General features: G+C 71.7%; 4 protein-coding genes across 4 annotated transcripts; 2 read left to right on the top strand and 2 right to left on the bottom strand.

Moving 5' to 3' along the window:
• Nucleotides 1-900: 900 nt before the first annotated feature.
• On the top strand, nt 901-5,480 carry P2RX3 (purinergic receptor P2X 3). The gene is given in 13 exon segments (XM_063334506.1): nt 901-1,040; nt 2,680-2,815; nt 2,893-2,964; nt 3,065-3,088; nt 3,090-3,132; nt 3,214-3,307; nt 3,416-3,493; nt 3,585-3,726; nt 4,376-4,506; nt 4,597-4,690; nt 4,765-4,830; nt 4,999-5,076; nt 5,303-5,480. Coding segments are annotated over 13 exon segments (1,221 nt in total). The 3' UTR covers nt 5,426-5,480.
• Nucleotides 5,481-6,823: 1,343 nt separating this feature from the next.
• SLC43A3 (solute carrier family 43 member 3) lies at nt 6,824-12,166 on the bottom strand. The gene is given in 13 exon segments (XM_063331569.1): nt 6,824-7,089; nt 7,448-7,571; nt 8,309-8,495; nt 8,668-8,781; nt 8,860-9,021; nt 9,459-9,565; nt 10,377-10,516; nt 10,927-11,019; nt 11,119-11,195; nt 11,288-11,334; nt 11,841-11,887; nt 11,889-11,970; nt 12,090-12,166. Coding segments are annotated over 13 exon segments (1,413 nt in total). The 3' UTR covers nt 6,824-6,933.
• Nucleotides 12,167-18,062: 5,896 nt separating this feature from the next.
• Nucleotides 18,063-23,718, top strand: RTN4RL2 (reticulon 4 receptor like 2). Its single transcript, XM_063334505.1, has 3 exons — nt 18,063-18,326; nt 20,942-21,426; nt 22,245-23,718. The coding sequence occupies exons 1-3, from the start codon at nt 18,293-18,295 to the stop codon at nt 22,992-22,994; spliced, it is 1,269 nt and encodes a 422-aa protein (XP_063190575.1). The 5' UTR covers nt 18,063-18,292; the 3' UTR covers nt 22,995-23,718.
• A 625-nt stretch (nt 23,719-24,343) lies between these two features.
• Nucleotides 24,344-25,274, bottom strand: TIMM10 (translocase of inner mitochondrial membrane 10). Its single transcript, XM_063334517.1, has 2 exons — nt 25,114-25,274; nt 24,344-24,589 (listed from the first exon to the last, which is right to left on the bottom strand). The coding sequence occupies exons 1-2, from the start codon at nt 25,182-25,184 to the stop codon at nt 24,388-24,390; spliced, it is 273 nt and encodes a 90-aa protein (XP_063190587.1). The 5' UTR covers nt 25,185-25,274; the 3' UTR covers nt 24,344-24,387.
• Between the last annotated feature and the right edge of the window lie 764 nt (nt 25,275-26,038).

The raw sequence follows: 26,038 nt of genomic DNA, 5'->3' as shown, positions 1-26,038 counted from the left end.
CCCCAGCCCCCCTCCCTCTCTGCACCCCCCCCACACCCCCATCCACCCCTTAGACCTACCCCCACCCCTCCAGAAAGGGGGCTGCGACCCCCCCCCGGCCACCCATCCCCCCACAACCTTCCCCAACCTCCCCCCCACCCGTCCAGAAAGGGGGCTGCTGCGACCCCCCCCAGCCCCCCTCCATCCCCCTCCCCCCCCAGGCCCCCCTAGACCCCCCCTTCAAGAAAGGGGCTGCGACACCCCCCCAACCTCTCCCCACCCCTCCAGAAAGGGGGCTGCGACCCCCCCAGCCCCCCTCCATCCCCCTCCCCCCCAGCCCCCCTAGACCCCCCCTTCAAGAAAGGGGCTGCGACACCCCCCCCAACCTCTCCCCACCCCTCCAGAAAGGGGGCTGCGACCCCCCCCAGCCCCCCTCCATCCCCCTCCCCCCCAGCCCCCCTAGACCCCCCCTTCAAGAAAGGGGCTGCGACACCCCCCCAACCTCTCCCCACCCCTCCAGAAAGGGGGCTGCGACCCCCCCAGCCCCCCTCCATCCCCCTCCCACCCAACCCCCCTAGATCCCTATCCCCCCCCCGCCAACCTCCCCCCACCCTTCCAGGAATTGGGGTGCGACCCCCCCCCCCCCATCCCCCTTCCAGTCCCCTTCCCCCCATTCCCCCTGCTCAGCAAGGCGGTGCGACCCCCCCTCCATCCCCCCCTAGACCCCCCCCCGCCCTCCAGGAAGGGGGGGGGTGAGCCCCCCCCCCCCCGTGTCCCCGCCCCCCCGGCCCCGCCCGGCCCCTCCCCTCCCTGCCCCGCTCCTGCCGGCACCGTCTGCGCTGCCCGCAGCCTGCCCGCACACAGGCAACCCCCCACCCCCCACCCCCCCCCAACCCCCGCACGCACACACCCACCCCCTCCATGCCCCCCCCGCGCTGCCCCCGCCGCTGGCTGGCCGCCTTCTTCTCCTACGAGACCCCCAAGTCGGTGGTGGTGAAGAGCTGGGTGGTGGGGGCCGTCAACCGCGGCGTGCAGCTCCTCATCCTCGCCTACTTCATCGGGTGAGACCCCCCCCGACGCCCCCCCTGCACACCCCGGGGGGGGGGGACACACCACCTCGCAAGGGGGTGGCACCCGGGGGTCGCTCGCAGCAGCCCCCCCCCCCGTCACCCTCCGGGTGACGGGGGGGGGGCTGCTGCGAGCGACCCCCGGGTGGGGACAGACTGGGGAGGGGGAGGTGGACGGAGGGGGGGGTGACAGGGCGGGGGAGAGGTGACAAGTGTGTGGCGGTGCGGGTGACACGAGGGGGACGACGAGGAGAGCACGTTGGTGCGGGTGGCAGGGGGGCGGCGGGGCAGGGGACACGATGGGGGACAACCAGGAGGGTGTCTCGGTGCAGGTGACGCGACGGGGACAAGGAGGAGAGCATGCCGGGTGAGGGTGACAGGGTGGGGACAGGGAGGAGAGCATGCCGGCGTAGGTGACAGGAGGGTGGCAGTGCGGGTGACACAAGCGGGACAGCCAGGAAAGTGTCTTGGGACAGGGGACACGATGGGGACAAGGAGGAGAGCATGCTGGTGCAGGTGACAGGAGGGTGGCAGTGCAGGTGACATGATGGGGACAAGGAGGAGAGCATGCCGGTGTGGGTGACAGGAGGGTGGCAGTGCAGGTGACACAAGGGGGGCAGCCAGGAAAGTGTCTTGGGACAGGGGACACGATGGGGACAGGGAGGAGAGCATGCTGGTGCAGGTGACAGGGGTGTGGCGGTGGAGGTGACATGATGGGGACAAGGAGGAGAGCATGCCGGTGTGGGTGACAGGGTGGGGACAGCGAGGAGAGCCAGCCAGTGTGGGTGACAGGAGGGTGGCAGTGCAGGGGACACAATGGGGACAACGAGGAGAGCATGCCGGTGTAGGTGACAATGGGGTGGCAGTGCAGGTGACATAAGGGAGACATCCAGGAGAGCGTCTCGGTGCAGGTGACATGATGGGGACAACGAGCAGAGCATGCTGGTGTGGGTGACAGGGTGGGGACAACGAGGAGAGCGTGCCAGTGTAGGTGACAGGAGGGTGGCAGTGCAGGGGACACAAGGGAGACAGCCAGGAGAGCATGCTGGTGCAGGTGACAGGGTGGGTGACAGGGGTTTGCAGTGCAGGTGACACAAGGGGGACAGCCGGGAGAGTGTCTTGGTGCAGGTGACACGATGGGGACAGTGAGGAGAGCATGTTGGTGTGGGTGACAGTGGGGTGGCAATGTAGGTGACACAAGGGTGATATCCAGGAGAGCGTCTCGGTGCAGGTGACACGATGGGGACAGCCAGGAGAGCATGTCACGTGGGTGATAGGGTGGGGACAACGGTGAGAGTGTGTCAGTGCAGGTGACAGGAGGGTGGCAGCACGGGTGACACCGTGGGGACAGCCAGGAGAGCCTCCTGGTGCGGGTGACAGGGTGGAGACAGCCAGGAGAGCATGGTGGTGCAGGTGACAGGGGGGTGACAGTGTCTGCGGGTGACAGAGGGGCAGCATGGCCGCAGCGGGTGATGGGGGTATCGTCCCCCGGGTGCTCCCCAGGGGTGACAGCGGACACCGTCGGGTGACAAGCGAGTGCCGCAGGGGTCTGTGTGGGGGGGTGTGAGGTGCCCGGGGGTGTCGGGGGTGGCTGTCCCCGCTGTCCCCGCCGTCACCCACCGTGTTGTCCCAGCTGGGTGTTCCTCCATGAGAAGGCCTACCAGGTGCGGGACAGCGTCATCGAGTCCTCGGTGGTCACCAAGGTCAAGGGCATCGGGCGCTATGGCGGCCGCGTGCTGGACACCGCCGACTACGTCACCCCCCCGCAGGTGCGGGGTGTCCCCGCCGTCCCCCCGCAGTGTCCCTGCTGGGCCGGGGGCGGGGGTGACAGCGCCGTTCCCCCCAGGGCACCTCGGTGTTCGTGGTGGTCACCAAGCAGATCCTGACGGAGAACCAGGCGCAGGGCGTCTGCCCGGAGGTGCGGGGCCGGGGCGGGGGGGGGACACCCGGGGGGGTGGGGGACACATGGGGGTCCCCCCGTGTGTGTGTGTCCCCCACGCTCACCGCCCCCCCCCCAGAGTGACACCCAGTTCCGCTGCGCGGGCCGACGGCGACTGCCGGGGCAGGACCCCCACCACGGGCAGCGGTGAGGGTCCGGGGGGCGGGGTGGGGGGGGGTGAGGGGGGGCGGCTCCCCCGGCCCCCCCGCGCTGACGGGGGTCCCGCAGGGGTCCTGACCGGGCGCTGCGTCCCCTTCAACCGCACCCTGCGCACCTGCGAGATCCGCGGCTGGTGCCCCCCCGAGGTGGACACCGTCGACGTGTGAGTGCCGCCGGGGGGGGCTGGGGGGGTGTGCTGGGGAGGGGGGGGGTCCGTGTCACCCCCCTCCCCGCCGGGTCCCCGCGGTCACCCCCCCTGTCCCCCCCCCAGCCCCGTCATGCTGGAGGCCGAGAACTTCACGCTCCTCATCAAGAACAGCATCCGCTTCCCGCTCTTCGGCTTCGAGAAGTGGGTGGCGGCGGGGGGACAGGGCGGGGGGTGTCGTCGTCCCCCACCCCAGGCCGGGAGGCTGACGGCCCCGTCCCCCCCCGCCCCCCAGGGCCAACCTGCCGCCCCCCGGCAGCGGGGGGACGCTGGGCCGGTGCCGGTTCCACCCGCAGCGGCAGCCGCTTTGCCCCATCCTGCGCCTGGGCGACGTGGCGCGGCTGGCCGGGCAGGACTTCCCCGCGCTGGCCGCCACCGTGAGCGGGGACACGGGGACAGGGCAGGGGACGTGGGGACACGGCGACAGGGGGACACGGCGGGGGGGACACGCGGGGACGGGGCGCACGGCGGGGTTGGGGGGGCGTGGGGACATGGCAGGGGACAGGGGGACACAGGGGTGTGGGGACACGGCAAGGGGTGTGGGACACGGGGACACAGCAGGGGGACAGAGGGGCGCAGCGGGGGACATGGGGACACAGGGATGCGGGGATGCAGCAGGGGGTGTGGGACACAGGGACACGGCAGGGGGGACGTGGGGATGGAGGGACACAGCGGGGCACGTGGGGACACAGGGGCGTGGGGACACAGCGAGGGGAGAGGACACAGGGACACGGGGGGGACGTGGGGACACAGCGGGGGGGCATAAGACATGAGGACATGGGGACACGGGGACACAGCAGGGGGACATGGGGACACAAGGATGTAGGGACACAGGGATGTGGGGACACAGGGACGTGGGTGTGGGGACATGGGGTTTGGGATCTCGGGGGGGACATGGGACGTGGGGTGTGGGGACACGAGGATGTGGGACTTGCGGAGGCGGGGAAGTGGGATGCAGGGCACAGGGTGGGGGGACAGGGGACATGGGGACGCAGGACACGGGGCGCTGACCGGCCGGCGGGGCAGGGGGGGGTGCTGGGCATCAAGATCGGGTGGGTGTGTGACCTGGACCGCTCCTGGGAGCGCTGCCTGCCCCAATACTCCTTCACCCGCCTGGACGCCCGGCCCCCGGCCCCCGCCCCCGGGTACAACTTCAGGTGGGGCCCGCGCCGCCGCTCGGGGACACGCCTGGCACACGCGTGTGTGTGGCCCTGCACGGCCCCCGCCTGTCCCCTGTCCCCGCGCAGGCACGCCAGGTACTACCGCTGGCACGATGGCACCGAGCGCCGCACCCTCACCAAGGCCTTCGGCATCCGCTTTGACATCCTGGTGTACGGCAACGTACGTGGGGGGGGCTCGGGGGGGCCCTGGGGGGGACGGGGACCCCCCTCCAACCGGGGTCTCTGCACCCCCAGGCTGGGAAGTTTGGCATCGTCCCCACCCTCATCAACACGGTGGCAGCTTTCACCTCCATCGGTGTGGTGAGTTGTGGCCGTTCTCAGCCCCTGTGTGGCAGCACCTCCTGGGGGGTGCTTTGGAGGGGACACAGCGAAGCCCCCAGGCAGCCCGGCTCCGTGGGGGGCTGTGGGGTGTCAGGGGGGTGCCCCGTGGTGTGGGCCCCCCACCCACCCCAACGCTGCCGCCCCCAGGGCACGGTGCTGTGCGACATCATTCTCCTCAACTTCCTGAAGGGGGCCGAGCACTACAAGGCCCGCAAGTTCGAGGAGGTCAGCCGTGGGGCTGGGGCTGCTGTGGGGCTGGGGACGCCATGGGGCTGGGGACACTGTGGGGCCACCGTGGGGCTGGGGCCACGCCAGGGTCACCCCCGGGGGGCTGGATGGGACCACTCCGGGAAATGCGTGGGGCTGTCCCCGGGGGACATGTGCAGGCAGTGCCCCTGGGCCCCCTGCTATGGGGCAGGGACTAAGCCAGCACCCGTCCCCTGCCCCACAGGTACCAGAAGCTGGCATGCCTGCGCCCTCCACCAGCCCCACGGCGTGCCCCCCCGGGGCGCTGGGGGGCTGCAGCCGAGACAAGCAGTCCACCGACTCGGGCACCTGCTCCCTTGGCCTCTAGCCCTGGGCGCCGTGGGGCAGCCCCCTGCCTGCCCCCCGCCGTGGGGCAGCCCCTGACCCGAACCCAGACAGGGAGTCCCCTGCTGTCCCCCCCCCAGTCCCTCCCATGGCTGCCACCCCCTTCCCTGCGCTGTCAGGGGGATGGGGCGCGGGGGGGACATTCGGAGCCACGGGGGTGACGCTGGTGGCCATGGGGCAGGGGTGGCTGCAGGGACGATGTCAGCGCCATGGGGGTGGCAGCAGGAGCACAGGGGACGGGGTGGCACTGGGGGATGGCGGAGGGACAGTGGGGGCACAGGGGGGCAGGATAGGGGTGAGTGTCCCAGCCCTGTTCCGGTGTCCCCAGTACCCATCCCTGAGTGTCCCAGCCCTGTCCCGGTGTCCCCCGTGCCCCCCCCAGGTGTCCCAGCCCTGTCGCTTGTCCCCAGCGCCCCCACAGGTGTCCCAGCCCTGTCCCCAGTGTCCCCCCCCACGTGTCCCAGCCCTGTCCCTTGTCCCCAGTGCCCACCCTGAGCGTCCCAGCGCTGTCCCCAGGTGCCCCAGCCCCATTGCCCCCCCTCGACCCATGTTCCCAGTGCTCCCCCAGCAGGTGCCACCCAGCCGGGGGGGGGGGGGTGGTCTGGCCAGGGGGGTCCCACCCAACACCCCCCCCACCAGGTCCCTGCAGCTCCCACTCCTCCATCCAGGGGGGCTGGGGGGGGTCCCCCGGGGCTGGGTGCTGCTTCCTGGAGTGCCAGGGGTGACACCCCCCCCTCCCCACCAGCTGGGTACTGGGGATGCGTAGGCAGCTGGGGGTGCTGCCCTTTGCGCCCCCCCGAATGCCCCCCACCTCTGCAACCCCGCCGCACCTCCCTGCTGCCAGCCGGCCCCCCTCTCAGGGGGGCTGCACCCCCCGCCCCAATAAACCTTGGTCTCGCAGCACCCCGCCGTCTGCAGCCCATGGGGGGGCGAGGGGCGGTGGTGGGGGTCTGAGGGGAGGGGCTGGGGCGCAGGGGAGGAGGAAGGGGACGTCGGGGCGATGCCACCGGTCTGGGGGTGGACCCCCACCCACCACACTGGGGCATTGGGAAGGGACAGGGGGGCACTGGGGGCCACCCCATGGCGCTGCCCCTGCCCCCCGTCCCCCGATGCGGAAGCAAATCCTGCTTCCAGCTGCGCCCCTTCGCCTGCCGGTGCCGAGGGCACCCGGGGTGCTGCCATGGCCCCCCCAGCCCCAGGGACCCGTGGCGGCCCCTGTCCCCAACCCCGGGAACCAGAGGTGTCCCGAGGCTGTGTGTGCCGGGGGCCTGGGGGGGTCTGTGCCCCCCAGCCCTGGCAGGCAGTGGGGTGCCCAGCCCCACAGCAGAGGCTGGAGAGGCTCCAACGGCTGGGGGCGGCGGGAGGGGGCAGCACAGTGAGCAGAGGGGGCATCCATATTTATTGCCCCCCCCTCCCCGAACACACACGGTCCCGCGGCACAGCACCCCCACGCCAGCCCAGAGGACAAATGGGGGGCAGCGAGCGCTGGGCTCAGCGGGGCACCTCGTCGGGGGTCTCGGCGCCTGGGGGGGCTGCAAGGGGGGTGCCGGCAGCCCCCAGCTCCTTGGCTCGCCGCCGGCACTCGCGGGCCACCACCACGGGGCTGACGAAGGCCACCAGCACCACGGCGATGAGCCCCACGTTCACCTGGGGGGAAGTGTCAGGGCATGGGGCTGGGGGGGCTGACACTGCCCCTGCAAGGGGGTGCGCCTGGGCCGGCCCCACAGCCCCCCAGACCCCCTATGATAGGCATGGGACCCCCATTCCCCATGGGGCGAGACCCCCACCCTACCATGGACCATGGCCAGGAGCCCCATCCCTCCATAGGGCAGGACCGCCGTCCCCCATGGGGCAGGACCCCCCTTCCCGTGTGTCAGAGGACCCCCATCCCTCCGTGAGGCAGGACCCCTATTTCCCCACGGAGCAGGACCCCATTCCCTGGGGGGCAGGACCCCCGTCCCTCCATGGGGCAGGACCCCCGTCCCTCCATGGGGCAGGCACTCACATAGAAGGGGTCCCCGTGGAGGGGCCCGCGCACCAGGGTGACACAGGGGTACTGCAGCAGGGCCACCAACGCCGACAGCGCCATGGCCAGCCCATACAGCTTCCCGAAGTGCTGCGGGGGGAACCTGCCAGCCACCACCGCGTCACTGCTGTGTCACCACCGCACCCCGACACCCTGACACCCCGTCCCCTGCCACCTCCCCACCATCCCCTGACACCCCTACGATGACCCTGCCACCATCCCCTGCCACCATCCCCTGACACCTCCGCTGGACCCTGCCACCCTGTCCCCTGCCACCCTGACCCCACCATCCCGTACCCCCCCCGTCACCCTGACCCACCACCATCCCCTGCCACCCCCACTATGACCCTGCCACCCCCACCCTGTCCCCTTGTCACCCTGATCCCACCACCCTGTCCCCTGCCACCCCTACGATGACCCTGCTGCCCCATCCCTGCCACCACCACCCAGTCCCCCACTGCCCTGTCCCCTGCCACCACTGCCCTGTTCCCTGCCACCCTCCCACCCCTGCCACCATCCCCTGCTACCCCTGCCTGACCCCACCACCCTCTCCCCTGCCACCCTCACTCTGACCCCATCACCATCCCCTGCCACCCTGTCCCCTGCCACCATTGCCCTGTCCCCTGCCACTGTCCCCTGCCACCACCACCCTGACCCCTGCCACCATTGCTCTGTCCCCTGCCACCATCCCCTGCCACCCTGACCCCACCGCCTTGTCCCCTGCCGCCATCCCCTGCCACCGCCACCCTGTCCCCTGCCACCACTGCCCTGTCCCCCACCACCCCCCTGACTCCATCACCCCGTCTCCCGCCCCGCCGCGGGGGTGTCAGCCGGACTCACGCGATGGCCAGGAAGGCGGCGTTGCCCCCGTAGAGGAAGGAGCGGCTGAGCACCTGCAGCACGAAGGTGGCGAACTGGACGGGCAGCACGGGCACTGCCGCGCACACCGAGAAGAGCAGGCACTGCGCCACTGTCACCGCCAGCGACAGCACGGACGCCCGCAGGTCAGCCAGCGCCCCCAGCGCTCCTGCGGGGACGGGGGGGATCAGGGCACCGAGGGGGGACACGCGTCCCCAGGCGCAGCGGGGTGCGGGCACGGCGGCGGTGGCAGTGCCCACGGTCCCCGCTGCGGGCGCGGGGGGGACGCTGGCAGTGCCGGGGGGGGCGTTGGCAGCGCGGGGGCTGCCGGGGCTGGTTACCCTCGGGGCGGGGGGCCTTGCCCCGCTTGTGGCGGTCGAGGATGAGGCCGTTCCACGGGGCGCAGAGCACCCCGCAGAGCTGGGTGAAGGCGAAGGCGTTGGTGTAGGTGCTCACTGCGGGGACACGGTGTCAGGGCGGAGGGTCCCCGGGGTGTCCCCATCCCCCCCCCGCCCCCCGCCGCTGCACCGTACCGAGGTGGGGGTCCCCGCGGGCCAGGTGGTCGAGGAGGGGGTTGAGGGTGCCGATGAAGAGGTAGTGCCGCAGCTGCATGACGGAGAGCCAGGCCACGTGCCAGGCGAACAGCCCCGAGCGCACGCAGGCCCCGAAGGGCATCCCGGGGGGGTCCCCGCCGCCTGTGCCGGGGGGGACAGCGCTGGGGACACGCCCGGACACGCCCGCGCAGGCCCCGCCCCGCCCTGTCACACCCCCGTTCCACCCACATGACCAGGCCCCTTCATCTGCATGGCCACGCCCACCAACCGACCACACCCGCATAACCACGCCCAACCCCCGGTCACACCCCATTCATCTGTACAGCCACACCCCAACCAAATGACCACACCCACCCCAGTCCACACCCCTTTCATCTGCATGGTCACACCCACCCACCGACCACACCCACTCACAGCCACGCCCACCCCCGGGCCACACCCTCCTCATCGTATTGTCCGCCCCTGCTCCCCCCCGTGGCCACGCCCACCTCACGTATAGGCCAAGCATGGCCCCGCCCCCCCGAGGTGCCCCCGCCCCCACAAACAAGCCCCGCCCCCGGCAAGCCCCACCCCGGCACCTCTGGGGGGGGTGGGCTCCAGGGGGGTCTCCTCGGGGCCGGCCTCTCCTGGCGGGCGCTTCTCCTCGTAGGTGCGGTACGACTGCGACCGCCCCGGGCACCGCAGCCTGTAGCACCACCCGCCATCACCCCCGCACCCGCCACCGCGGGCCGGGACCCACCAACCACCATGAGATGGGACCAACCACCACCCATGGGATGGGACCCACCAACCACCATGAGATGGGACCCACCACCACCCGTGGGATGGGACCCACCAACCACCATGAGATGGGACCAACCACCACCCGTGGGATGGGACCCACCAACCACCATGAGATGGGACCAACCACCACCCGTGGGATCGGACCCACCAACCACCATGAGATGGGACCCACCACCAAAAGACGGGACCCACCACAGGACGGGACCCACCAACCGCCATGGGATGGGACACACCACCACCCACAGGATGGGACCCACTGCCACCCATGGGATGGGATCCACCACCCACCATGGGACAGGACCCACCACCACGGGACGGGACCCACCACCACCCATGCAATGGGTACTGTCACCACCCGTGGGATGGGTATCGCCACCAGCCACAGGTCAGCACCGCCACCACCCACAGGATGGGTATCACCACCACTGCTCATGGGATGGGACCAACCACCCACAGGATGGGCACCACCATCATCACCACCACCCATGGGACAGGCACCACCAACCACTCATGGGACAGGCACCACCATGGCCACCACCCACAGGATGGGCACCACCACCATCACCACCAACCACCCACTGGATGGGGACCACCACCACCACCACCACCACCCATGGGACCGGCACCACCATGACCACCACCCATGGGACGGGCACCACCAACCCCACCATGGGACAGGCACCGCCGCCACCCCCCGGGTGAGGTCCCCCTACCCGTAGTCGTAGGCGGGGGGCAGCGGGTAGGGGATGCGGGTGCGGGGCATGAGGAAGAGGGTGCGTAGCAGGTGCCAGGCGCTGCAGGCCGCCATGAAGAGGAACATGGCGCGCAGGGACAGCCCGTGCTCATACAGAACCTGGGGACAGGGCAGGGACAGGGACAGGCTGCCACCCGCCACCCCCAGCCCAGGGCCATGGTCCTGCTCAGCCCTGGCTGTGTCCCCACGTGTGGCCCCCAGCAGCAGCTCAGTGGCCCAGCTGTGTCCCCAAGTACACCCCCTCCTGTGTCCCAACTATGTCCCCAGCTGTGTCCCAACTATGTCCCCCCATCTGTGCCTCCTCCTGTTACCCAGCTGTGTCCCCTCCCCTGTCCCCAAGTACATTCCCAGCTGTGTCCCAACTATGTCCCCTGCTGTGACCCAACTGCGTCCCCAAGTACATCCCCAGCTGTGACCCAAATGTGTGCCCAAGTATGTCCCGAGCTCTGTCCCCAGCCCCCCCCCCTCCCCGCGGTGCCAGCGCCACCACGTCCCGCCCCAGCGCCCACCTTGATGATGAGGAAGATGGCAGAGGAGGAGTCGAAGGCGCCGTTGTAGAGGGTGATGATGATGGAGCGGTACTTCCCAAAGAGGTTGCCCACCTGGCAGGGAGAGACCCCCCCGACGCCGTCAGGGACCACCCCCCACGCCGTCAGGACCCCCGTCTGCTGGGTGGGGGTGAGGGTGCCAGGGAAACCCACCTGCATGTTGGTGAGGATGAGGAGGATGCCGCCCACCGACAGCATGGACATGGCCGGAAAGAGCAGCACCGCCAGCTCTGGGGACACGGGGGTCAGCAGGGACAGGGGGGGGGTCCCTGCTGGGTCTCCCCACCCCGGGCCGGGTCCCCTGATGCCGGCGGGGTCTCACCTGGGGTGGAGAAGGCGACGAGCAGGGTCCCGCCGGTGTAGAGGGAGCTGAGAGGTGGGGACAGCGGTGACACGTGGGGACGGGGTCCTGGGGGGCAGCTGGCCCCCCCACGCCCCGGCGCTGCCCTCACATCGGCACCCGGCACCCCGACGTCTCAGGGGTGCCCCACCACCACCTGCACCCCTCCAGGGACATGTGGGGACATGGGGGGGCCCTACGGTTATGGGGGGTCCCTGGGGGACATTGGGGGCAATGGGGGCCCCCCTGGGGCCATGGGGGACACAGTGGGGACATTGGTAGCACTGGCGGAGAGGGGCCAGGAGGGGCTGTGCCCCCCCAGTGCCCAAAGCCAGTGCTGCCATGGGTCCCCCCAGCCATCACCAGTGCCCCCCCCCGTGCCGTCATGGCCCCGCCCAGCCTGGGCCGCCCCTGATAACCCCCCGATAACCCCCCGCTCCCACAGCAGCCCCCACCCCACCACCAGCGCCCGGCCGAGCCCCCCCGGCACCCGCAGGTGCCCTGTCCCTGTGCCCACCCCTCCGTGCCCACCCACATGGCGACGAGGCGGGCGACGGCGGTGCCGAAGCGGTCGAAGATGAAGGCCCATGGGGAAGGTCATGAAGTTGTTCATGAAGGAGCCGATGGTGAAGACCAGGGAGAACTGCTCGTCCTGCCGCTGCAGTCTGCAGGGACACCATCAGCAGGGATGCGGGGACATGGGGACACGGGCATGGGGACAGCGAGCACCACAGGGCATGGGGGACAGCGGGGACACGGGGACAGCTGAGACACAGGGCACCACCGGGCATCAGGACAGCAGGGAGGTGGGTATGGAGACAGGGGGGACACAGGCACAGGAACAACAGGGACACAGGACATCGCAGGGCATCAGGACAGTGGGGACAGCAGGAGTGTGGGCATGGGGACAATGGGGACATGGGGTACCACAGAGCACCAGGACGGCCGGGACAGTGGGGACATGAGTGTGGGGAGGGCAGAGATATGGGCATGGGGACAGTGGGGACACGGGGTGCCACAGAGGACAGGAAAAATAGGGAGCTGGGGCACCAGGACAGTGGGGACATGGGTCACCTCAGCCGCGCGGCAGCAGGTGGACACCGGCCACCAGCATGCCAGGACACAAACACACAGGGACACAAGGCAGAGTGACAGCGGGGCCAGGGCCACCGCAAGGGTAGGGCCGGTGGCCGTGGGTGGCCGGGGACCCTACCGGGCAGCATGGTGTGGTTGGGGCCGGAGGTGGCCGCGGGCTCGCACAGCTCCTCGAAGTAGCCCAGGTCCTTGAGCACGAAGACGAGGGAGGCCCAGCCGAAGATGATGCCGCAGAAGCGCCGCACTCCAGCAGCCCCGAGAGGAGCGTCCCCAGGCGCTTGGCCAGCCCCGCGCCACCCCCCGCCATGTCACCGGCCCGGGGCGTCCCCGCCGCGCCTGCGGGGTGACAGACGCCGGGGGGTCACACGTCGCCGGGCACCCAGCGGTCACAACCCCCCGCGCCCACCGGCCGCCGGAGCGGGGGGCTCGGGGCACGTGGCCACCGGGCAAAGGCCACCCCGGCCCCGGCTCTGCCCCTTGTCCCCTCGGCTGGCCACTACCACCAGTGCCCTGCGCACGCCAGGGCACGGCGAGGGCCCTGCCGGCAGCCGGGGCTCTGCACACGCATGCACAGGGGCTCACACGTGTTCACACACGCTCACACGCGTGCAGAGGTGCTCACATGCATGCACACACACTCACACACGGGCATACGCACTCACACGCGTGCACACCCACTCACACGCGTGCACACACACTCACACGCGTGCAGAGGTGCTCACACGCCTGCACACACACTCCCAGGCATGCACTCACACGCGTGCATGAGCCCTCACACGTGCACACACACACTCACACACATGCACAGGTGCTCACAAGCGTGCACACACACTCACACATGTGCACACGCTCTCACACGTGTGCACAGGCACTCACACATGCTCACAGGCATGCACACATGCTCACATGCATGCACATGCACTCACACGCATGCACACGCGCTCACACACGTGCACACGCGCTCACGCACATGCACACACACTCACATGCATGCACATGCGCTCACAGGCGTGCACAGGTGCTCACAGGCATGCACACACTCTCACACACGTGCACACACACTCACGCGTGTGCACAGGCACTCACACACGCTCACAGGCATGCACACGCACTCACAGGCATGCACATGCACTCACAGGCGTGCACACTCTCCCACACATGCACACACTCACACGCACACACTCTCACACGCACACACTCTCACACACACGCACACACGCTCACAGGCGTGCACAGGTGCTCACACACATGCACACACACTCACACGCGTGCACACGTGTGCTGTCCCCCCCCCCCGCGCCCCCCACCCACCTGCACAGGCCGGGCCCTGTCACTGTCCCCGTTGTCGCCGCCGCCGCCGCGGAGTTTGGACCCTGGCACGCGGAGCCCGGGGCGCACCCCCGCCCCCTGGCACGGCCCCCCCCAATCTCCCGCCAGCACCCACGGCCCCACCGGGGCTGCGGCGACCGATAGCGGCTCGGCCCCCCCCGCGCCGCGCCGGGACCCCCCCGCCGCCGCCTTATCTCCCCCCGCCAGCCCGTCCCGGGGACCTGCCACCTCCCGGGGGTGTCCCCCGGGGGGCCTGGCACAGCCCCCGGGCGCGGTGGCACGCTGCGGGGCAGCCTGGTGTGCGCCCTGGGGACACCGCCCCCCCCCCCGGGACAGCGGCACCCCCCGGGGCCTGGCACCGTGGCCGGGCAGCGGGCAGGCGGTGGCCCTGGCACCCCTTGGGAACCTGGCGCGCTGCCGGGCGGGCTGACACACCCCCCCGGGGCCCCAGCACACCCTCCCGGGGCCACTGGCACCTCCTCTGGGCACCCTGGCACGGCTCCTGGGGACACCGTCCCCTCTTTGGGACCCCGGCGCACCCCCCCTGGGGACCCCATCACACCCCCCAGGGACCCCGGCACGCTGCTGGGCACTGTCACATGTCCCCTGGGGACACCGTCACCCCCTGGGGACCCCACCGCTACACTGGGGACACTGTCACCCTGCCGGGGGCCCGTTACCCTCCCCCGGAGGGCTGCCAGACCCAGGGGACGCCTGGGAACCCCCCTCCTGTCCCTCGGTGTCACCAGCGCCACCCGCAGCCGGGTGCCACAGGCGCCAAGGCCACGTCCCCGGTCACCGTCACCCGTGTCCCCCCCCGCCCCACTCACCCGCGGGCTCCCTGCGCCCTCCCGAGCCCCCCGTCAGCGTGTCACCGTGCCACCCTGCCTGTCCCCGTGTAATGGCCGGTAATGAGGCCTCATTACAGCGGACGAGCGGCTAAAGATTAACCCGCGCGGGGCAGGGGGGCCGCGCCGCCCGCCGGGGGGGCAGGCTATGGGCAGGCTATCTTTAGCCACCCGGGGGCACCGGGGGGGGGGCACCGGGGACGTCACCTTCCCAGCACCGCTGGTGACATCCCGTCAGGGGTGTCGCTGCCTGGGGTGCCCCCAGACACCCACCGTGGGTGCCGTTTGCCACCCAGCCATACTGGCAAGCCCCAGCCACACTGGTGGCCCCCCCGCACTGGTGGACCCCCACGGGGGAGCAGGAGGGTCGGGAGCCCCTGGCACCGGTGACTCCAGCGGCGCTGGCCCTGACGTGTCCCCCCCAGCTTGCCCCAAGCTGTGACCGGGGCGGGGCAGGTGTGGACAGGGGACAACCACCCCCCCACACCCCCACCCCCCCCCCGATCCCGGCCCCAGGGGACCCGGGCGTCCTGCGGGACTGGGATGGCTTAGGCCTCGCGCCAGCTCCTCGTTCATTTTAATAATTAATTGTAACGAGGGCCAGTCCATTCCTGCGGGGACCGCCTGGTCCCCAGGCAGCGAGCGTGTGACTTCTCCAGAGGCTGCTATGGGGCTGGGCTGCGGGCCCCCCCTCCTCCTTGCCCCACTGCTCTCCCCAGGGGGGCGCGGGGTGCCCCCGGGGTGGGCAATGCCGGCGCCCCACGGAGAGGGGCAGCGGTGTGGGGCAAGGGCAGGGGCAGCAGTGGCAGCCCCAGCCATGGGGACTTTGCCCCTGCACGTGTGACAGGGAGGGGGGGCGCACGTGCCCCTGGGGGTGGGCAGCCGTGGGGCACGGCCGCGCCAGCGCCCAGAGCCTGCCCCACGCCACGGGGGCACCAGGGACCCCCGCAAGGCCCGAGGGTGCTGGGGGGGGGGGAGGTGCAGGGCACATGGTGGCAGGGGGACGAGCTGCGGGGGGGAAGCCCCCCAGGCACAGCCCTGCCCCACAGCGCCGGGGCTGACACAGCTCCACGGCCCGGCCTGACACGCACCCCCCTCCCCTCCCGCTCGCCCCACATTGCGTCCACACAGCCCCCAGCTGCCCCACCCCACGGCCCCGCGGCCCCACAGCCCCCCGCGCTGCCTCCCCCGGGGGGGCCGGGACCATCCGGGCCCCTCCGCTCCCGCTCGGCTCCTCCCGCCACCCCCCCCCTCCCCGCCATCCCCGGGCGCTGCTCACCCGCCTCCCACGGCCCGGCGCGGCGGGGAGGGACCGCGCAGCCCCCGGCCCGGTGCTGCCGGTGGGTCCCGGCAGGTCCCGGTGCCGCCGGTGCTCCCGCCCCTCGCCAGCGGCGGGCGGGGCGGAGGGGCCCGGCCCGGTCCCGGTCCCGCCCCCGGGCGTGGGGGGACGCGGGAGGCGGCCCCGGTGGGGTCACCCGGTGGGTCCGCCCCGGGAGGGGCTGTCCCGGATGAGGACCCTCCCCCCGGCGTGCCGCGGCACTGCCCACCCCCCTTCCCCCTCCCCCCGGTGCCATCCCTGTGCCACCCGTGGGTGTGTCACCCCTCTGCCACCCCCGTGTCCCCTTGTGCCCGCCCCCCGTGTCACCCCTCTGCCCCACCCCGCCATCTGCAGGTGTGCCACCTCACCTGGTGTCCCTGAGATGTTCTCCAGCTGGGGCCACCCTGGGGCCACCCTTGTGTAAACCTTGAGCCACCCTTGAGCTACCCTTGGGTCAACCTTGGGACACCCTTGGGTCAATCTTGTATCACCCTTGGGTTATTCTCGTGTCACCCACGGACCACTCTTGGGCCACTTCCAGCTGTGTCACCCCAGAGACAGCCCCTGACCAGCCCTCCCGCCCCACCCCGTGCCACCCCCTGGCTCTGCCCACTCATGCCCGCTGCCATCCCTGCCCTGGGGGTCTTGTCACCTGCCTGTCCCTGGCACCCACCCCACAGCCTGCCCGGCCCTGTGTCCCTCTGCCTCCCCTCTGTCTGTCCGTCTGCCCTCCTGACGCCCCATCCATCCACCCATCCATCCATTGTCACTTGCAGCCACCCCTCCTGTCCTCACCCGTCCCCACCCCTCCAGCCAGCCGTTCATCTGCTCAGTCAGAACCCATCCGTCTGTCCATCACCCATCCATCTGTCCATCACCCATCCGTCTGTCCATCATCCTCCGTCTGTCCGTCACCCATCCGTCTGTCCATCATCCATCCATCTGTCCGTCACCCATCCGTCTGTCTGTCACCCGTCCATCTGTCCCCCTCCAACCACAACTCTGTCCATCCTCGTGCCCGCCCAGCCGTCCATCTGTCCCACCACCCTCCAGCCGCCCTGCCCTTCCCCAGCCGTCCATCTGTCCCTCTGTCCTTCACCTCACCACCCGTCTGTCCATCTGTCTGCCCCTCCAGCTGTTCCCCACCCCACCATCCTTCTGCCCACACATCCCTTCGTGGACAGCCATCACCCATCTCTGCCCATCCCGGGCCTGGCTGGTGGCATCAGGGCCCATCGCTCTGCCCCCCCCGGCCCTACATCCCCCACGGGCGAGTGCGGACAGGCTCCCACGGGTGGGCACATCCCCTCAGACCCCCTGCAGACCCCACGGGGTTGATGCACCCAGCTCCCAGAGGGGTGCTGGGCCGGGGTGTCCGTGGGCCCGTGCCGGGGACGCTGTGGGGCAGGGTGTGGGGGGGAGCGGATGGCGGCCCCTGAGTCAGCCCCGCGCCGCCCACGCCCCCTCCCACGGGTGCCCGCCGCGCCAGCTTGTGGTATTTCGCTCGCCGGGAGCCGCGCCGGAGACGGCGCCGCAAACACGCTGCCGGTGCCAGCTCCTGCCGCCGCATCCCGCCGCGGACACGCGTGTCCCCTCCCCACCCCACGTGGGGTCCGCTGCGGGGCACGGACCCCCCGCAACCCCCTGGCGGCCCCGCGGGGCGGGGGGTGTCTCTGTCCCGGATGGCCGCGGCGCTCGGCACCATGGACAGCGCCGGCGCCAGCACCGCGGACAGAGCCCGGTCCCGCGTGGGAGTGGGGCGGTGCCTCGACCCCCCCCCGCGCTCCCCCGCCCCGCCGCGACCCACCGCGAGCAGCCCCCGCCCCACGACGGGGTCCACGGGATCCCCGCGGGCACCGCGACCCCGTGCGGGTCCCGACACCGTGGGGGGAGGGAGGGAGGGGAACACAGCCCTCGCGCGTCCCCAGTGGGGGCACCCCACCGACCCCCACCGTCCCCAGTGGGGGCACCCACCACCGACCCCCACCGTCCCCAGTGGGCGCATGCCCACCGACCCCCGCGTGTCCCGTGGGGGTTCCCCCTGGGGGTCCCACAGCACGTCCCCCGTGGGCACCCGCAGAGTGCCCCCCTCCCCTCCCCGCCGGGGTCCCCCGTGGCCCCCCCCGCGTGGGGCGGGGCGGCCGGCCCGGGAGGGGTTAAGCGGCGGGGCCGGCGGCGGGGGGCGGAGCGCGGCCGCCCCGGGATAAGGCGCGGTGCGGGGCAGGGCTGAGCCCACCGGAGCTGCGGGCAGCACCGAGCCCACCCGCGCCCGCAGCCCACCCGCGCCCACCCGTGCCATGCCCCGGCGGCGCGGCGGGGGTGAAGGGGGCGAGCAGCCCCCCCGGCGCCGGCCATGAGCCCCCGGGCAGCGGGCAGCGCCTGAGCGGCGGCCCCGCCATGCGGCCCCCCACGGCTCGCGACCTGCCCCAAGGTAGGCGTGGGGGCGGGCGGGGGGCCCACGGGGGTCGGGGTACCCCGGGGTGGGGGGAAGACCCGGGGTGACACCCCGCTGAGCGCCGTCCCGGCTCAGGGTGCCCGGGGTGCGGGTGCCCCGGGATGCGTGGGGAGCGCCGTGACCCCCGGGGTGCACAGCCCGGCGCGGGGGGGCAGCCACGGGGCGCCCCAGGATGCGCCCCCCCGCGACCCACGGGCTGCCAGCCCGGCGTGGTGGTGACCCACGAAGCACGGGGTGCTCCGTTCCACCGTGGGACCCCCAGCCCGGCGTGGGAGTGACCCGAGACCCGCGGGGTACCCGGTGCACGCCGAGACCCCCAGCCCGGCGTGGGGGTGACCCACGGGGTGCTCAGAGCCACCCCAGGACCCCCAGCCCGATGTGTGAGTGCCCCACGACCCACGGGGTACCCGACGTCACCCCAGGACCCCCAGCCCAGCGTGGAGGTCACCCACGACCCACGGGGCGCCCAGTGCCACCCCAGGACCCCCAGCCCCGTGTGGGGGTGTCCCGGGACCCACGGGCTACCTGCTGCCACTCCAGGACCCCCACCCCTGTGTGTGTGGGGGTGCCCCACACCCCACCGTGTGGGCACGTCTGGGGTGCCGAGAGTGCCCGTGTCACCCCACGGGTGGGTTCCGTGGGGTCCCCACAAGCGGCGGGACGGTTCCGTACCGGGACTTGGGCGCGGGAGGTGGGGGGGGGGCGGTGTGTGCGGAAATTGGAACGGAGGGGTGGGGGGGTGGCGGAAAAAAAAAAAAAAAAAAAAAAGAAAAAAAAACCCCCGGTGCCCGGGAACCGGTGACTTCAGCTCCCAACTGAGTCAGCCCGCGGCGTGGGGGAGTGACAGATGGGACGCGGGTGGGGGGCGCACGCCGGCACGGGGCGCCGGGGGAGGGGGGGCGGTGCTGAGCAGATGCGCCGGACGCCTCCGTGGGTGGGTGGGGGGGGGTGTCGTCGTCGTCGTCCCCCCCTCCTCCTTAGCGCACCGGGGGAGGGGGGGGGGGGGGGGCTGTGGGCCCCCCCGGTGCACCGGGGGGGCCCACAGCCCCCCCCCCCCCCCCCCTCCCCCGGTGCGCCACGGAGGGAGGGTGAGAGCATCCCCGCATCCCCGGGCGTGGGTCCAGGCCGATGGGTTGAATTATGGATGAAGCTCTCGGGTTGCAGCCCGGAGAGGGAGGGAGAGGGAAGGGGGGGGGGGGGGCGGTGGTGGAATTCGTCGCGGTTGGGGGGGGGGGGTGGGGAGGGGGGGTATGGACACGGAATGGGGTGGGGGGGGGGGGAGTGGGAAAGAAGCGCCGGGCGCGTGTCACCGGCGAGAGCGTCAGCCCGCGCCCACGCGTGCCCCGCCTCGCACGTGGCGGCCGCACGCGCGCACGTGGCACCACCCCGTTGTCAGGGGGACCCCCCCCCAACACACACACACACACACACACACCCCCCGACATGAGTGGGGTGGGGGGTCCCCAGGGGGAGGGGGTACATGGAGTGGGTTCGGTGTCGGGGGGGTCCCAGGGGAGTGTGGCCCTGTGTGGCAGGGGTGCATGGGCCCACGGTGTGAGTACGGTGCCGTGGGGGTGGTCCGTAGCCCCTTAGGGGTAATCATAGCCCTGGGGGGTCCCAGGGGAGCATGGTTCTGTGTGATGGGCACGGTCCCATGGGACCGTGGCCACATGGGGTGGCCAGAGACCTGTGTGGGTCCCGAGGGACCGTGGCCCCCAGGGATTGGGCACAGCCCCCCCCAAGGTCTCAGGGGAACAAGATCCAGTAGGGAAGTCCTTTTTGGGGTGGCCAGCCCTGTGTGGTGGGCATGGTCCTATGGGGCAGCATGGTTCTTTGGGGGGGCACAGCGCTGTGGGGCTGACATGGGCCTGGGAGGGCTCCTAGGGGTGTCCAACGCTATGGGGTGGTCATGGCCTTGGGGTTCCCCTTGGGGACTGTGGCCATGCGGGTTCTCTTGGCCTTGGGGGGACTCCTGGGGCACCATGACTGTGTGGGGTGGTCATGGTTTTGGGGGTCTCCTAGGGGTGTCCAGCCCTATGGGGTAGTAGTAGCCTTGGGGTTCTCCAAGGGGACCATGGCCATATGGGTGGTCGTGGCCTTGGGGTTCTCCTAGGTGACCATCGCCATGTGGCAATGAGGGGGGGGGTGGGTCCTGGGGTTGTCCGACTCTATAGGGTAGTCATGGCCTTGGGTTTCCCCAAGGAAACCACAGCCATGTGGGTGGGCATGGCCCTGGGGGTCTCCTAGGGATGTCCAGGCCTATGGGGTGGTCATGGTCTTTGGATTGCCCAAGGAGACCATGGCCATGAGGGTGGGCATCATCCTGGGACAGAGGGGTCCTAGGGTTGCCCAGCTCTATGGGGTGATCATGGCCTTGGGGTTCTCCAAGGGTACCATGGCCACACGGGTGGGGATGGCCTTGGGGGGCTCCTAGGGGTGTCCAGGCCTATGGGGTGGGCATGGCCCTGAATGTTTCCTGGGGATGAGGAGATGTTTCCTGGGAGGACCCTGCCGGGGCGGTGGGCGCGCGGGGCCGGGCTGGGGCAGCGTCCCTGCCGGTGCCCCGCGCTGACGCCCCGCTGTGCCCGCAGGCGGGCGCCTGGCGGCCCTGCTGCTGGCGGCGCTGGCGTGGGTGCCCGGCGGGGCGCCCGCCTGCCCCGCGCTCTGCACCTGCTACGTCTCGCCGCCCACCGTCAGCTGCCAGGCCAACAACTTCTCCTCGGTGCCCGCGGGGCTCCCGCCCGGCGCCCGCCGCCTCTTCCTGCAGAACAACGTCATCGGGGCGCTGCGGGCGGGCACCTTCGGGCCCAGCACCGTCACCCTCTGGCTCTACTCCAACAACATCTCCTCCATCCAGCCGGGCACCTTCCGCCACCTGCCCGCCCTGGAGGAGCTCGACCTGGGTGACAATCCCCACCTCCGCGTCCTGGCCCCCGACACCTTCCACGGCCTCCGGCGCCTCCAGGCCCTGCACCTCTACCGGTGCCAGCTGGCCAGCCTGCCCAGCGCCATCTTCCGCGGCCTCCACAGCCTCCAGTACCTCTACCTGCAGGAGAACGGGCTGCTCTACCTCCAGGTCCGCCACGGCCCCGGGGCTGCCCCGGCCTGGCTGTGGGGCGACGTGGGGCAGGGGAGGGGGGAGGCGCTTCAAACAGGGCGGTGGGGGGTGCCTTCAGGGCACCGGGCTCTGTGGGAGACCACAGGGCAAGGTGGCAGGGGACACGGATGGAGCAGGGACACAGGACAGGGTGACACCCATGGAGCAGGGACATGGGACAGCGTGAGGGCCATGGGGCACTGTCGTGGGTGACACCAGCAGGGCAGGGACATGGCAGGGGGTTCTCGGTGATACGCATGGGACAAGGTGTTGGGTGATGCCCATGGAGCAGGGACACAGGACACGGGTGACACCCATGGAGCAGGGACATGGATGATACCCATGGGGTACAGGCATGGGACAGGGCAGTGGGAGATGCTCATGGAGCAGGGACGCAGGACAGGTGACACCCATGGAGCAGGGATGTGGGACAGAGTGACGGCCATATGGCAGGGGCCTCTTGGAGATATGCATGGGACGGACAAGGTGTTGGGTGATGGCCATGGGGCAGGGACACAGGACATGGGGCAGGGTGAAGGGTTACAGAGACAGGACATGGTGGCGGGTGGTGCTCATGGAGCAGGGTCACAGGGAAGGGTGATGGCTGCAGGACAGGGACACGGGGCAGGGCTCCAGGTACAGCCCATGGAGCAGGGACGTGGGGCAGGGCTCTGGGGACACCCGTGGGCAGGTCTCTGGGGGATGCCCGCCACGCGGGGACACGGGGCAGGGCTGGGGGCCCCCCGGTGGGGCTGCGCACCCCACGCCCACCCCCTTCTCCCCCCTCCCCACCGCAGGACGACCTCTTCGCCGACCTGGCCAACCTGAGCCACCTCTTCCTACACGGGAACCGGGTGCGGGCGCTGTCGGAAGGCGTCTTCCGCGGCTTGCCCAGCCTGGACCGCCTGCTGCTGCACGCCAACCGGCTGGTGGCCATCCACCGCCGCGCCTTCCGGGGCCTGGCCCGTCTCACCATCCTCTACCTGTTCAACAACAGCCTGGCGGCGCTGCCAGGGGACCCGCTGGCCGCCCTGCCCGCCCTGCAGTTCCTGCGCCTCAACGCCAACCCCTGGGCCTGCGACTGCCGCGCGCGCCCGCTCTGGGCCTGGTTCCGCCGCACCCGCGTCTCCAGCTCCCCTGTGCCCTGCGCCAGCCCCCCGCACCGCCGCGGCACCGACCTGCGCCACCTCCGCCCTCGTGACTTCGACGCCTGCCCTGACGAGGAGGAGGAGGAGGAGGAAGAGGAGAAGAAGAAGAAGAAGGAGGAAGATGGCGGTGGGGTGGCGGTGATGGGCACCCCCGGGCGGGCGCTGGGTCGCCCCGGCACCCTCCCGGCTGCGCCGCCCTCTGCTTTCTACCGCGACGGCTTGCCCCCCCACGACCTGCGGGGACCCCAGCCCCGGCCGCCCCCCCCATCCCGCGACTCCCGGGGCCCCCCCAGTGATGCCCGCTGCCCCCGGGCACCCTGCGCCCCCACGGCCGCCGCCACTGTCCTCCTGCCCCCCGTCCTCCTGCCCCTCCTGGGGCTGCTCCTGACCCGGCTCTGAGCCCCCCCAAGGGGGTCCCGGCTCCTCGGGGGGGCCTGTGCCCCCCTTCTCCCCAGGGGGGCTCCTAGAACTGTGGGGGGCAGCTGGGGTTGGGGGGGTGCAGGACACAGGGGGGTCGTCCCCCCAATCCTGAACGGGAAAAACCCGCAACAGGAACCAAAAGGTGGGAAATTATTTATTAAAAATGGTCTTATTTTGGGAGAGCGAGGCCTGGCTGCTGCGGGGGGGGGAGGCGGGGGGGCTGCTGCCTTTCCAGGTCACCGCCTGCTCCTCCTGAAATATTGATGTCCCCGTCACCGCCGCGGCGGCTGGAGGGCAGCGAGGCATGCACAGCTCCCTGCGGGGACCGAGGGGGGGGACGGACAGACACACCCCCCCGGCCAGTGCTGCCCCCCGAGCCGTGGGGCTGGCACACACAGGCACCCCCTGCCACCACAGGGCCCGGTGACACGACCGCCATCACCCTGCCTTGGTGACACCCGTGGCGCTGGCACCCCAAACCCTTGGCGGGGGGTGGCACCACAGGCGGGTGTAACGGGAGCCACAGGGCCACCAAGCTGCTACCACCCGCGCTGTCACCCGCATTGTCACCAGCGCCGTCCCCCGCGCCCTGCACGGCCTGACCCACTTCCCAGCAGCCGCCGACGCATGGATGGTGCTGAGCTGCGGACGGACGGAGCCCACCCTGGCCTGGGTCCGGCTGGGTGGGTGTCACCCCTGGGGTGTCCCTGCTCCGGTGTCCTTCACCCAGGGCCGGGGTGTCCCCGCGCCAGTGCAGCTCTCGGGGTGTCCCTGTGCGGGTGTCCCTGGCCCTGTGGGCGCACGAGTACGTCCCCGCGTGTCCGGGCTGTCCCCGCTCGGGTCCCCACGGTCCCTCCCCAGGTGTCCCTGGATGTCCCCGCATGGTCCTTGTCCAGGTGTGGGTGTCCCTGGAGTGTCTCCGCATGGTCCCTGACTGTGTGTCCCCAGCCAGGGCTGGGTGTCTCGGGGGTGTCCCTATCCGGGTGTCCCCATCCAGCTGCTCCAGGGCTGTGCCCCCCCGGGTGTCCCTGTGCAGGGTCCCCCCTGTGTCCCCCAGCTGGGCAGCAGACAGGGAGGGGCAGAGCCCCGTCCCCACCCTGCAGGGGATTACAAGGGGCTCAGCCTGGCTCTGCCTAATCCCAGGGATTACATGGGCTGGGCCTGGCCAGGGGAGAGGGGGGGCACCCGGGGGTGCCCCCCTCAAGGACACGGCACGTGGCGGCTGGGGACAGCAAGGGGGGGCTGCCCAGCAGCAGCACCGGGTCCCACGCGCACCCCAACACGTCAGCACGGGGCAGGCCTGGGGGGGGGGAGGGAAGCAAACCAGCTGGCCCAGAGGCTCCAGTTTATTGGGGAGCCAGGGAGCGGGGGGTCAGGCGGTGCCGGTGCCCTGCTGCATGCGCTTGAGCAGCTCCTCGTCCTGCAGCGACAGCTCCGTCAGCTTCTTGCCCATCCTCTCGTGCACCTCCAGGTACTTGGCCACACAGCGGTCCAGGCACACGCTCTCCCCCTTCGACAGCTCCGCGTCCTTGTAGTGGGGGGGGACGCACTTTCGGTGGCACGCCTGCGTCATCCTGCACGGCACCCCTGCCGTCAGCCCCTCACCGGCACCCACCGAGCGCCCCAACACCTCCTGTCCCCCCAGTGCCATTGCTATCTCCAGGCACCCCCAGAACCCACCGTGTCCCCCACTCCCAGCACCCCGCAGTGCCCCCAATGTCCCCCTTTCCCCAGTACCCCCCAGTGCCCTCCCATTCCGCAGGCACCCCCAGAACCTCCTATGTCCCCCATTCTCGGGCATCCCACAGTGCCCCCCACTCCGCAGGCAGCCCCAGTGCCCCCCATGTCCCCCATTCCCCAGCACCCCCAGTGCTCCCCATGTCCCAGATACCCCCCAGTGCCCCCCCCAGATCCCAGGCACCCCCCGGCACTCCCCAACACCCCTCCACCCCCAGCACGCCGGGGTCCCCCAGCGCCTCTGATAACCCCCAGCGCCCCCCCAGCCAGGGGCGCCCCCCGGTGCCTCCAGCACCCCCAGTGCCCCCCGCACCTCCAGCCCCACGCAGCCCGCAGCCCCGTGCCCCGCCGCGGGACGCACCGGTTGTACATGTCGGCCATCATGTCGACCTCCAGCTCTGCCGCCAGCTGCTGGGCCCGCAGCGGGTCCATGGCCGCCGGGCCCCCCCCTCGCCTCGCCCGGCACCCCGCGCCGCCGCACGGCCGGAAACACGTGGGCGCCGCGCTTCCGCCCGCACCGGGAAGCGTCCCGCCCCGCCGCCGGATTCGGCCAATAGAAGATGGGCGGGCGGGGAAAAGGGAGCGCGTCCCCGGCGCTGATAGGGTGTGGCGGGAGGGGGCGTGGCGGCGCCGGCGGCCAAGGTGAGGGAGGGAGGCGCGCGCCTCGCCAGCCCCTTGCCCCGCGGGGGGCGGGGTCAGCCCGCAGGGGGCGTGGCCATCTCCGGGCTCCGCCCCCGGCCGTCCCGGGGGTCACGGGCGGCTCCGTGACCCCGCTGTGTCCCCCGTGTCCCCACCGCCCTGCCCGGCCTGTCCCCGGGTCCTCCGGGTCTCCAGGGTGCCCCTGACCCCCCCTGCCCCCCCGGGTCCCCCCGGGTGCCTCTGACCCCCCGTGTCCCCGTGACCCCGGTGTCCCCCATGTGCCTGAGACCCCGCGCGTCCCTCCCGTCCCCGCTGCGCCGGTGTCCCCAAGTCTCCCTGTTCCTCTCTGGGGTCCCCATCTCCCCTGTCCCCTCCGCCCCACCCCGGCGCTGGCCGGCTATCCCTGTTCCCTGTGCCCCCCCGCCGCGGGCTCCTTCGGGGTGTCCCCGCTGCCCGGGCGGGGGTGTCGGGGTGTCCCCTCTCCGGTGCCGCCCCTGCCGGGCCCCACGCGTGTCGCCGTGTCCCCGTCCCGGGCCCCACGCGTGCCCCGCGGGTGGGCGGTGAGTGAAGGCGGCACCTGCCCCCGCCGGTAAAAATAGCCCTGGGGCGGGGGGGGCGGCGAGAGAGGCGGCGGCGGAGCCGGGAGC

The sequence above is a fragment of the Chroicocephalus ridibundus genome, chromosome 4 (assembly GCF_963924245.1).
Source record: "Chroicocephalus ridibundus chromosome 4, bChrRid1.1, whole genome shotgun sequence".
NCBI classification, from domain to species: domain Eukaryota; kingdom Metazoa; phylum Chordata; class Aves; order Charadriiformes; family Laridae; genus Chroicocephalus; species Chroicocephalus ridibundus.
Note: the sequence above shows the minus strand (reverse complement) of the source record. Positions and strands in the feature narration are given on the sequence as shown.